This window comes from Colius striatus, chromosome Z (assembly GCF_028858725.1).
Source record: "Colius striatus isolate bColStr4 chromosome Z, bColStr4.1.hap1, whole genome shotgun sequence".
Classification (NCBI taxonomy): Eukaryota; Metazoa; Chordata; class Aves; order Coliiformes; family Coliidae; genus Colius; species Colius striatus.
The window spans coordinates 14254158-14268023 of NC_084790.1; the positions used below are offsets into that span (position 1 = coordinate 14254158).

At 36.4% G+C, this 13866-nt stretch overlaps 1 protein-coding gene across 3 annotated transcripts in view; it reads right to left on the reverse strand.

Annotated features, from left to right (window-relative positions):
* The window catches only part of RASGRF2 (Ras protein specific guanine nucleotide releasing factor 2), a 142705-nt gene that overhangs the window by 36593 nt on the left and 92246 nt on the right, over window positions 1-13866 (reverse strand). For all 3 annotated transcript variants that reach the window (XM_062017545.1, XM_062017544.1, XM_062017546.1), the window contains one exon: window positions 13530-13619. In XM_062017545.1, the coding sequence (XP_061873529.1) occupies window positions 13530-13619 (90 nt within the window). The remainder of the gene's footprint in view (window positions 1-13529; window positions 13620-13866) is intronic.

Below are 13866 nucleotides of genomic sequence, written 5' to 3' on the forward strand. Positions count from 1 at the left end.
TTGCTGAAATCGAGTAGCCTAATAATGATTACAAATCTAAACTGCCAATGATTCTGCTCTCCTTTTTATTTATTTAATTATGATATCAAGTTGCAATACACTAGCCAGCTGAAGAATGGCAGAGCTGGAAATGAACACATTAACAGAGATGAAAAGAAGCATAAAGATGAACTCCCACTTACAGTATACAGAATAGCATATTTGATTAATAATATAGTTCTTTGGGTTTGGTTTTTTTTTGTAATTATCAAATATGCACATTTGGATTTGTGATGGATCAGGTCATATGAGCAATCTGAGGCTTGAAAGTAAAAGCTCTCAAGACTAGCCACGATCTTTGGACCACCTCAGTTTAAGAGAGAGGCATATTTAATCATTCCATATGGGAATGAGTCTCAGGATCTGAGTTTTTTTCACAAAGGTTTATAAACCCATACGGCATCAGAAGAAGCAATTATTAAAAAGCAGAAGAAATCAAGTGTCCAACGCATTTCAGGTTTTTAATTTCACTTTCACTGGTCTTTGAGACATATGAAATAATTTTATTCTAAGAAATATGCCACTGAAAATCCCTGTTGTATCCACTCACGTCAGAAATAATTCCAAGTATGTATTTGATTCTTCTGCCTAAAGCCTCACCACAAGTAAAATCTAACTATCAAATCAAGTCAAGGGATTATAGTCTTAGTAAGGTAAATCCCATAGATCCACATGCACCAGCTGATGTACAATAGTGTAACGCAGAAAGAGCTACAGAGAATGTGTTTAATTTCTGCAAAATATTTAAGGGAAAGGTTGATAAACTGTTTTTAAATTACTCTTGCTTTAGAAAGGCTTTTTCTAATCATTAAAAAATAAAGAACACAACATTGAGACAAAGCAGTTACATCATGATTATGCTATAAACTTGAACTAAATACAGAAGTCTAAAAATCTATCAGCCCAGTGAAATAATTTTAGGTTAATGTATGGGAAAAAAAAGGCAAGTGGATAAAGAATATGGTTAAGATCAAGCAACTATTCTAACTCCTAATAATTAAGAAAATTAAGGTTGTTCTGAAAATTATAATAATCTCTAAGATGATATGGTTAAAACACAAGTATGACAAACAATAAAAATATTCCTTTAAACTAAAAAAACTCATTGAATTTGAAAATTTATCCTTTAAAATCCCTTACAAACAGGGTTAATGCTCCAGGTATAACTGTCACACACTCTCAGCATATAGTAGAAATATTATTTTAGGGGACCATATCTGAGTCTCAGAAGAAAATTTTTAAACACTTCTAAGGACTGAAAACATATTAATAGTTACAAGTTACACAAGTTGTTATTAAAAATCTGTAAGTGATCTCAGAAGTAACAAACACCAAGGAACCTGTATTTATTTTTTTCCTAGTAAACTTCAGAAGTAAGATTGCTTTTTTATTTTTGACACATTAGGATAAATAAATACATTATTTCAGACAAAATAGCACTGTTTACTTGTCTACTAAAGAGAGAAAAAAACCCAACATGTGCATTGGCATTTACATACGTTATAACAACACAGGAAGTATCAGGACCTTTAGACCACCAAACTTTGTAGGATGCATTTTCCACAACTGTGTCAGTAACTTCCCTAACTTCCCAACAGTATTCTATTCTTCTCTTCTTTACCCACAGCAAAACAGAGCCATCAAGGAGTTCATGTCATCACCAAAACCTAATGCTAAATTCTGATGTACCTGCATACATCTTCAAAATCCTATTTGCACACAAGTGTGAGTATGTGTGTGCATGTACGTGTAACCTCCCAGTCCAATTTTTCCAGTGAAGTGTTAGGCAGAGCCCATCCCAATCTTTTGCCTCAACATACAGATATTACTCTAGAAAACAATGGATCCTGAATTTCAAAGACTGTTGTTGCCAAATTGTGTTTACAGATTGCAGAGTATCATGACAAACATGCAATATGACAGCAGAATTTTTTCCTGTGACTTATTTGATATAAAAGAATAAAGGGAACAACTGACTAAGAATAAAAGCCTTTTTGAGCAGCCTATCTTACCAATTGTAATTTTTACTGTTTTAGTGTATCTTAGACACTTTTTTCTTACTGCAGTAATGTTTGAATTATATTCCATGACTAAAGACAAGAACAGTATTACTGCAGCTGGTTTTCTTTGAATCTGTAGTCAGCGGTGTATGTTTGCTGTGTTCACCTTTGTCTCTTGGCCTTTGACGATGTACAAGTAGAATCAGAAAACCACACAAAAAAATTTAAGAACTTTTTCCTTGAGTTGGTCTGGGCTTTTTATACAAGCTACAGGAAACAGTCTGCAGAATTGCTCAGATTTTTTAATGATCATAGGAGTAAAGGTTAAATGGAAAGGAGGTGATAATTGCAAAGAGCCAAATGCATAGTTTTTCAGACCATCTGTGAACAGATAGTTGACTGTCATGCAAAACAAAAACTGGCAGAATGCATACCAGTCAACAAAAAAAATCTATGAACAAAAAATCCATTTTATAAACTACTTCCAGACCATTTATGACTGGGCCACAAATCAAGCAACTCAATAGTAGCAAAACCAAATATTAATTATACAAGTAACACTTAGGAGGAAAAAAAAGAGAATGAGAAAGCCCACAAAAAAGTCCCTCCAAAATTTCTCTCCTCATCTCACATATATCATAGTTTCACCCTCACTGGGTTCATAATAGGGAATCTAAACAAATCTGTCCTCATTAAAAACCCAGACCTTTTGGTTAAATTCCCTCCTTGCAACATGAACATACTACAGCTGGTTTCCAGCATGCATTGGTCACTTCTTCATTCCGGCTTCTCCTCCTCCTCCTAGGACAGGAAAGGGAAATACCACCTAAGAGCTTTCCAGAGAAGCTCAACTAAATTACCAGAAAATATACTTCAACACATTCCATCCAATCAATCGCACTACAATTTGGGTGACCCATTTTGGGAGGCAGAAATAGAGACTGTACTAGTTTCCTTTCTTAGATGAGGAAGGATTTTTTCTCTCAGTGCCAATTTGCTTGCCCATCTTCTTGAAACAGTTTTCCCTACGGCTCCTCAGGATTTCATGCAATGGGACAGGAAACACATGGTTCATAGTACTGTAACTCAGGAAATGTCCAGTGCAATTTCTTACTGAGTAGTAAGAGTCTCTAATAAACTAGATTAAGAAATTAATTTGAGGGGGATACATAAAAAAATAAAGGGGGCATACTAAATTTCTGCTAAAATGGTAAAAAAACAACAACAAAAAATATTTTCTACTGTCTCTTGACTCCCACGGGCAGGGATCACTTGAGACATTTTTAAATCATTGCTCTAAGAAAAACTGCAAGGGGAGAGTCAATTCCATTTGAACTTGAATGTTTAGCTAGCTATGTAGAATTGCTAAGCAACAATTTTGTTAAATGCTAAGAGCTCCTAATTCAGAAATAAACATAGAAGTCTATTCAAATTCACTACAGAATAGGTGAATATTGAGAGGAAAGGAATTCAGGGTTATTGAATTAGAATGCATATTCCAAACAAATTAGGTTTAATCTCTATTTTCATTTTGCTCCTGATTTCTCAGTAAAATATCCTCTGGCAGGAAAAAACATACACAAATGCCTCATAAAAGCAGCCTGATGAATGAGCATCAAAAATGCAGCCTGGAACAGAAATCAAGTTGCCTCTCCACTGGGTCACTATTATCAGCTCCTGATGACCCCACACACCACATCGAGTTAGTGCTGGCCACCTTGGCATTGGTAACAACATCTGGGTAACTCCTCAGCCACCATGAAGGAAAGCTGGTTGGGTCTATGGCCATGACACACAGTCTTTTTTAATGGAGAATGATGTCAGCTGTAGCATGTTAATCAATACTTCCCACCTGGAATTTTTTAATTGAAATGAGGAACTCCAAGGAAGTTCAGTGTTCAGATCTCAGTGCTTCTCCAACTTCATGGAATCTGCATAAACTGCTCTGGAAATCTCATTAAAAAGTGTTCCCAGGAGGGCACTAGTACTCACTTTCCCAGTCCCTGGCTACAGTCATTAGTCGAACAAAAATGCCAAGTAAAAAAACTTGGTTGGCCTGCATAAAAGATGAAAGCAGTATAACATATTCTGTACTAACTCTTTTCTTTCTTGAAACTAAGGCTCTTAGATCCTTGATAGAAAGGGAGGACTGGGGAGAGTCACAATGGAAGTAGGATTGATAAGCCTGCCTGAAACAATCATGTCAGGTCTGACTGGATGGTATTCTGTAACTCTTGACACGAGGCTAGTTAACCTCAAATTCAATCCTGAAGTTCCATGTGGGAACTCATGACCTGAAGAAACACAGTTAAATTTAATATCTGCTTCCAGCTGCTTAGAAACAGTCTCTGTGATACTTTCTACACTTTTGTGCCAATTTACTCCTGTGAAGAACAGCCCCAGTCAGACAAGCTACAGATTCAAAAGGATTAAATTCTTTGTATCTTGACTATTGATTGGCTATCACCATCAAAATTATTTTCTTTCAGTTCTGTATCTACAAGGAACCATTTCCACAAAGCTTTTCCAGTAGAGGGAATGAGATGTTGTAACCAAGAAAATTACTGAAGTGCAAAATTACTGTAACTATCACTGACAACACTGTTGGCATCATGCTGAATATCAACTAGAAAAAGAAATATATCTTCTGGTTTTGCTTCAGACATGGATATTTATGTACAAAGTCAGAAAGCAATACATCTTTTTCCAAAGGTTAGATTGTAACCAGTGCTGCAATTTGAAGCATTTAGTACAGCACAACATTAAAATGTACTACCGAGCTACCTACATAATGTAGAATCCATCCCAACATCACCATCAGATACCACTTGCTTTTCACATGACATTCATCATAGTAATGAAATCTCTTTCTAACTTCCCTCTCACAATGGAAAAAAAAAAAAAGACAGTAATAATTTACATTTACAAACCTCACTTAATTCTAATCTTCACCAAATGTCATACTAACTCAGCTGTCTACTCCAGAATTTCTCTCAGAAAACATAATGGTGTAATGCCACATTATTATTCCTCTGTTCAGAATTAGGGAAACACTTCCTGACAGTGCAGCTGACACTCTTGAATGTGGAACTATATACTCATATCAATCTGTGTGCAAGATGACAACAACTGAAGAAATACAGTCTGTTTTAAGTATAATGTATGTTCCTACATGCTTTTCCATTTCAGGGACCAATAGGATCCCACTATGAGTTTATGCCTTCATTATTTTGGATAGTACACCTCCAAGTCACATTATTCATCTCAAGTTCTGAATGCACCTGGCAGCAGCATGTACAGCTACAGTGCCTCCTCTTGGCACAGTCACACACACAACTACAGACACATGGTCACATGAACATGTATATAGGATTTGATTTCTCATGTATCATCTGGCACAAGCTGTGTCATTGCATTACTCCACTTATTTCTTATGCCAGAATAAACAAACCAAAAATATGGTCATGCTGGGAGCTGGCAAGTAGTTTGAATAAGTGCAGAATAGCACCTCTAGTCACAACCATAACATAAGCTATGCACCTCTTGCTAAAAACTTTTATGGAACTTCCTCATGCTAATTTTCACCTTTTAAAATAAGTAATCAGTCTTAACCAATCTGTGCCAATTTTTCAGAACTAAAAGGCCTACACATGACCCAATATGTAATCTGGATCTCTAAGAAACATTAATTAGTACTTTAGCTCATTTTTATGCATCTAATATTGTGACAGTAATCAAGCAGAAATAAAGGGTGTCAGATTTCATCTGGCTCAACTTCAGCACCTATGCAGCTTTCAAGAGATACATCATTCTGGAATTTACAAAAGTCCATTTATATTTGTTGTTGTTATTACAGTTGGGGAATATTACAGCAGATAAACTCCCACACCATCTCTGTGGAGATGTGGACTTTCAATATTCATTTCAGTTTTTCCTAAGTTGGCACTTTCACACCAGTCACCTGCTTTTAAAATTGACACTTTCATGTAAGTATGTCCATGCTGTTTATCCTAAACCACATTCAATTGCTCTAAAATTGAGCAGCTTCACATAAGTTGTCAAATGAAAGTACAGAAAGGGCCTACGATGTTTTACCCCAGGAAGTGATCAAGAATACAAAAATAGTCAAGTCAAAATAAATCAGACATTTATACCATAAAAGGATTACATACTTCACTCTGTAAATCTTTTCCATCACTAATGTATAACTTCAATGTTAAATCAATGCACTAATGCATAATTGATTATCAGTGGGAAACAGTACACAACTAAACCTGTGTAAAAATTTTAGAGTAAGAAAATGTGACATGACCACAGGACCATTGATCCAGAACTCCCAGGCTATATTAGAAGCATTGTCAACAGTGGAAACTACTTATCAGCAGTACATGGAAGCAGGACCAGGAGGTACTTCTGAATGTACAGGTATATTTAATTGCTTTGAAGGAAGATATTGCTTTCATTTAGCAGCTGCAGCTAGCATATTAATGGAGCAGGTTTTGCACTTGCTTTATTGAGAATCTGCTTCAGCTGCAAAGGACCATCTGATCACTTCTGCAGATAGATTGCAAGAGCTATGGAAAAGCAGATATGGGAAAATGGTCTGATAAACAAGTTGATTGGTATTGCTAGCCTAAAACCAAGACCAATTTAGATTAATCATAGAATGGTAGGGGTTGGGAGGGACTTTTAGAAACCATCTAGTTCAATCCCCCTGCAGAAGCAGGTCCACCTAGATCAGGTCGTATAGGAACATGTCCAGGCAGGACTTGAAGACCTCGAAGGAAGGAGACTCCACACTCTCCCTGGGCAGCCTGTGCCACTGCTCCCTCATCCTCACAGTGAAATAGTTTTTTCTTATGTTGAAATAGAACTTTTTGTGTTCCAGCTTCATCCCATTACCCCTTGTCCTGTTGCTAGGTACAACGGAAAAAAGGGATGCCCCATCCTCCTGACACCCACCATTTAGATTAAGACTGCTTCTCTGAATCAACAAAGTGGATTGGTGAAAAGAGGAAGAGCTGACTACTTCCTTTGCATAACAAATGATTTGCAGGCTGTTTGAGAGACCTTTCAGTGTTCTTTGATAGGGTAAAAGCTGCAAAAGCAGAAGCTTTAGGAAAAATTCTCTCTCCTGAACAATAATGAGGTAAATAACTCAGGTCAAAGGTAATTTAGCACCAGAGATCTGTGCAGACAATTACATGAAAAGGACAGTAGATAGGCTATTTATTTTTCTGTAGTCTTTTCAAAGCTTCAAGCTGTTATTTGAATTGCTCTTTTAAATCACTAAAATCGGAGAGAATAGAATCATCTTTCCTTCTTGCTAGCATGGGGCAGATATTCCTACATGCAAATCATATTTGTCAGAGATACTCCCCCAAAGACTCTTTATCCCCTACTTCTTTCTCACACGCTCCTCTCCCTTTCACATGTTTTAAAAACCCAATGCTTATACTAAAGAAGCCAGGCCCTCCTGCCAACCACAAGCTTCCATCCCACTCCCATCCTCTTCCATAATATGTCAACACGTTCTTGTGAAAAATGGAACATTCTTTAAAGCGTGGATTGGTATGCTGTAGGAGGAGGAAGGTAACTTTTAAGCACGCTGTAAATATTGACGTACCCAACTGAATAGTGGATGACAGAGCTATTGCAATAAAGCTGCTATGTTCATTAGGGAACAACCCATCTATTTGGGTTTACGTATTTGCTTCTCGTCTAACATTTATTTCCCATGTTGGGATATTTCTGGTCTCTAGCTTAAGTTGAGAAAGAAATAAGCTTCTCAAAGCTCTTTCAGCCCATCTGCTCCATAAGAAGCATGTAAGATCAGTTTAATCTTGAATTTAAATTTTTGCCAAAACAACCTCCTTGAAGCCCATGTTTGGTAAAATTGTTTCAAAATATAATGATCAATTTAACTGTTGTTTTTCAAGCTGTGGCAGTGAAGACAAAATTTGTATATTTATCTAAGTACTTTTTATTTTATTTATAATTTACACAAGCAACACAGCCTTATTTTGCTATTTAATTTGGCTTCATCCATATAACTATTCAGAGATTTTAAGTAAAGCTTGAATCTCTTTCAGTCACAAGGAGTCCCTTCATAGTTTATTAACAAGAGTATTAAGTATGAGATTCTGTGATTCTGTGATGTGAGGACCTACACTCAGAGCAAGCAGTTCAGTAGGTGAACAAAAATAAATGCTTTTTCTTTTAAAATTCTGTGCACAACAGACATAAATAAAAAGCTTAGCAGAAAAAAAATCCAATAACACATCTGAAAAAATTCTACACAGAGAAAGCAGGGGAATATCCACGTTCTACCAAGCCACAGATGAGATAAATACTTTTCCCCATAAATTGTTTTTATACACTGCTAGAGTTCATGTGGGTAGTGTATAGATTACCCTACTGTTACTTAATTCCTGTAACATCTGAAGGATTTCTGCAGCAAAAATTGGTATTTTGGTGGAAGTTCCTCTCATTACCAGTCTCACTCCTTTTTTTTTTTTTTTTGACACTGGCTATGTGACTCTCAGAGAAACATGTAACTCCTGAAGAGATGAGATTCACTGCAGCTCCCTGAAGTTCTTCAGGACTACCTAACATTCATTGCAAAGCTGTGAAATCACCATGATATTCATTAGAATGAGACTATTAGCTTAAAAATTTTTGTTGGAACTTTTCCATATTATAAGACGGACATTGGAGCAAAGCTGGTAGATAACTTCTGTGTTGCTTTTGGAAGCTGTCACTGATGTGAGTAGAAATCAAGAACCAATTTTCTAGAGGTATATGAACAGAGTGAAAGGAAACAGCTCAAGTAACCAATTCGTCCAAGCAGGCATAGGTTTGTGATTGCTCAGCACTTACCTGCCACTTTGAGAAGCACACAAGTGAATAACAGTGCTAGAAGCAATGACAAAATAATGTGAATGGAAATGGTAATTCAGAATAAGTAAAGAATACATGTCTCTGTATTGACAATTTGAGTTTATGTTAGTTTACTTCCTATCACAAAAACTGGACACCTTTCAGTCTTCTCAAGGATACTTGGATAACTTTGCTCTTCTCCCTTCCTGAAGAATGACCTTTATCACCATGAAAGACAGCTGTAGAAGACTGGAGAATACAGATTATTTGATCTGTTCCCTTCTATCCTAGAATATGTTAGGATTATTCTTCTATTTTTATAAAATAGGGAAAGAAGGAAGGTAGGCAACAACCGATGAATGGTGACAGAGCGCTACAACTGCAACAAGCCACAAGCCATCCAGCCATCTTTAACACCCCTCAAAAGAGAAATATGTGAAAGACACAACATGCTCTGTCTATCCCTATTGTGTATATTATCATCCACACAGGCACCAAACTGGGCACCTAGAGTGCCTTATTTAACTTTCTGTTATTTCACTTCATTTTTCTATTTATCATGCTGTTAAAATAAACAATATGCAAATTCTATGGAAGTGAATAGACAAAAACTTGTTTAAGATATGTAGAGATTAATATTTAACTAGACAGATGGACTACGCAAAAGGACAATTAGTACAGCCGGGTGTCATAAAAACAGCTACCTGTAAAATAACTGAAATTAATGCTAATGAAATCAGTACATAAAAAAAACTACAAAGGGCATAAGAACCTGAACCATCCTGGTTCAGAGAAAGGTTTTACATACTTCTGGAGGCTCTGTATGCTGCAGAGAAATGCGAACTATTACAGCATATGGTACGGTGGTACCTCACCAAAGCATAAGTTGTTCTTTCAGGCCCTGTCAGTTCTACTCATGTATGTCATGTACTCTCAGATAGCAAATGAACCCAATAGATGAAGGTGCCTTGAAAATTCTGTCGAGGTCTCTGAGGCACAGCACTGACTATCACAGAGTTGAGATGGAGCAGACTGAGAACACTGCCAATATGGACTGTATTCAGGCTGCCTCTGAAAAGAGACATACACAAATACCTAAAGCAGACCAAAGAACTTGCAAGTCTTTCAACTTTGCTTTCCCATCAAGTCAGTGCTGTCATGCAGCCTGCAGACAGGACCAACACAGGCAGTATTCCCCTATATGCTTATCTAAAGATATGCAAAGCCATCATATGCCCTGGGAGAGCTCTTCAGAGCTTTGCTTATGTTTCAGTATATAAATGTATTGCAGATGATGGCAATTATAAACTGTTGTGGCCAGCATCCTCCACAGGAGATGACTGAATATTCTTTGTGTTTGATTCTGGTAAGGTGTGTGACTACATGTCTTTCTATTGAGTCTGCTAACCTTCTTACCTCGGTGCATCCCTTAACAGTCAGAACTGGAAAACAGGAAGTTGAGAAGAGCTAAGAGATCATACTCTGGGAAAATTAAACAAAACAAAACAGAATGCCCAGATGCCAGAAGGCTTCAGGGAACAATGAGAACAGAAGACACAAACATGATTTTACCTTTCAGTTCCCACAACTTCCAATTGATATCAGCTCCTGAACCTGTTATAGTTTTTTCTAGTTTAGTGACTACTAAAGACTTTTGCTTGCGGGTAGCTGTCCACTCTTTAAACCTGAGCAAATCTCTTCCCCTCAGTAGAATCTCACTGGCCTTCTATTCATTAAACAACTCTCTCATCAACCCTTCAAGTCATCTCTTCTTTAAACTTCAAATGCACAGAAGCCATTTCATACTTCACTAATTTTTAATTGAAAACCTAAGCCTTCTCTAGTTTCGAAATCCTTATCTCATAGAGGATGTATCATAGCTGTACATTGTCTCCATTACATACGCAAATTCTGGATTTATACAGTGGTAGCATAATGGTCTTCTCTGCTTTGTTCTCTATTCCTTTTCTAATAATACCTGGTGTTTACCTTTTTGGCTCCTGTCGAGCATTAGGATCGCATTAGGATCGCTTAAGGGAACTATCTATTGTAATCCTCAGATCTTGGTTCTGATCAAATGTCCAGGACAGAGCCCATCCTTTCAGGTGTAGAGCTCACGCTATTTTGCTTCATGTGCATCACTTTGCATTTATCAGTGCTCAGTTTCACTTGCCATTCTACTTATGTTCCATGTAGGAGAATATTAAATGGCACATATCATGATGTCTGCAGCACTGAGGCCAAGAACTGACTGAAAAAAGAAAAAATGCCATGAATTTAATTCACTACTCATACCTAATTCACTGAGGGATCATATCCATCATTTCCAGTGAATGAGACACTATCCCATCGGAAAAAAAAGACATTATTTAAAAAAAAAAAAAACCACATGTAATTACAGTAACACATAGCTGGGGAAAAAAAAAAATTACCTAGATTTGAACAGCATGATTCTGCCATTTTAGTATGACTGCTATGATGATTACTTGCATCAAGTTACCAAACAGGTGATTGAGCTGTTTAATTGTGGTTTGGAGCCTCAAATTTTCACATTGACTACAGGTGGACAGCCTTATTCCAGCTCTATCTCCTGAGACTCACAACATACTTTTCTTAATAAGATTTGCTGCAGAACCTTCTTATTGTTTTGTTTGTTGGTTTTTTTTTAATTACCCAGGGAAATGCATAGCTAGCTTAAATAGCAATACAGAAACGTACTTTAAGAATATTAGAGACTTTATTTTCTTTTTCAATATCCTCATGCTTTGATACTCCTTCAATTGATTGCACATTTGTGGATTCTATTTCCTTTCATGCTTCAATACTACTAATAATGAAGTTTTGCTTTTGTAATACAAAAGCAATATTTTTAAATTTAATTAGACCTGGTAGGAAAAAAAAATAAAACACCACAGGTATTTTTTACCCTTACTGCATTTTTAAACAATTCAGAAAACTACTGGAAATAACTCATAAAGCAAAATGTGTCATTGATTCTTTGGCAGTGTCCAACTCCAAGGGTAAAGAATATTCATCACTTCAGAAGTCAGTATGTGTTTGCGACTGGTTCCTAAAACTGACTCCCTTATGATCACAGGAAAATCAAAAGAGTAATAGAAGCATGATCCATATTTATCCAGAAATTATTTTCTCATGATGCCTACTCACTCATCAGGTGAATGACCACAACTTTAGACATGGTGTATACAAAATCCACTGAAATCCATGGTGATGCTTTAGTAACTTGCATGGAATTTAATAAGTAATTTTCAGACCAGTGTCTTCAAATCAGTTTCTTGACATTCCAACAGTGATGATGGAAAGGAGGCAAATGTTAATTCACAGTTGGACTATGTCATACGTAATTATGATGATTATGGTTTGAGTGTGTCAAGGCAAACTGAAAGTCATTTTGTGACTTCAGTTGCTTTTTCTTTGTAACATGACCTAGGACAGGACTCTTAGTGGAAGATGCTAATATGTCAAAGTGAAGGATAGCAAGTAAATTCAAAATTCAAATCAAGTATTTTAAATTGCACTAAATCCCTTCAGTCAGTAGACAACGTAATTGCTTTCCAAGGAATATACAGCATATACTTGCAATGATTTAGTTAATTTCAGCTGCTCCTATGTATACCAACCTGGGACATAAAAAAGCTCTTTTTCAAAATAAAATCTTAATTTGTAAGTGAATACAAAATCAATAAAAGTATGATCTAGATATTTATCAGATTACATATACATAAAATATTAACCTTTCAGTAACAGACTGGACTAGAAATGTTAAGGATGGAACACAAGAATTCAACCAATAAATGACGAACTGAAAATTTCAAGTGATAGTTACAGTTCTGATTGAAGTCAGTGAAAAGATCTATCACTAGTTTATACCATAATCTCACTGAATAGCTTGACAATCACCTTAGAGTCCACAAAAAAAAAAAGGCACAAAACACATATGAGTTTCTTGAAGTCATGTGGTATAACACGCAGTCCTCATTTCTTAGGATTCATGTTTTGTTCTAAAAGATCTTTCTGAATACGTTCTTGTACTTTCCTTCTTTGAAGTAGACATGGTGATGGGTGCTGGCAACTCCCCAGGACAAGGTGCCATATAAACAGCCTAAAAGATGATCTTATTCTTTGGTGTCAGAAGTTGCTTCATCAGACAAAATTTACAGACTGTCACAGCAGAAAATGCAATAGGGTGGATGGACCTGAACAGCCTGTTGTAAGATGTTTTAGTAATTTCATTTATCAATTTCACTTTCAGTTAGGTCAGTGAAATAACAAATATTTTCAGAATCATAGAATGGCAGGGTAGGAAGGGATCTTTAGAGATTATCTAATCCAATCCCCCTACAGAAGCAGGTCAACCTAGATCAGGTTGCACAATGGTCACATAACTGGAAGCCAAGGCTCCAATTATCCCTGAATGCTGTCCCACAACGTCCACAAAAGGCAGAACTCTACGTTCAAAACATTAGCAGATTAAAGTAACACATCAGAGGCTACTTAAGATTCAGATAAGTATGTTCTTAAGAAATAATTACCTTTCGAGACCTAGGTATCTTATTGTTATATCTCTTTCATACAGCGTATTTTTCTCACCTGGTGGACTTCCGTGCCCTGCTGCAGCTGTAGCAATAGCAAAAGCAGAAGCAGGAGAAACCGTACAGTGGCTGTTGTCAGCAGTTTGTACTGTAAAGTAAAGAGACAGGGAAGTTTAATAACTTCCAGACAATTCTCATACTTTTCAAGTTAAGCAATAAAAATACTTAAAATCTTTACTAATGTTTACACTTGTGAACATTTTATGTTTTCATTGCCAGAAGACTTTACATTAAGAGAATTAAAAATATCATAATCATATCTGTGATTTTTTTTCAGGTCAATATAATTAATGTTACTATGGAAAAAAAAGTTTAAGATGCTGCCAAGGTGAGGA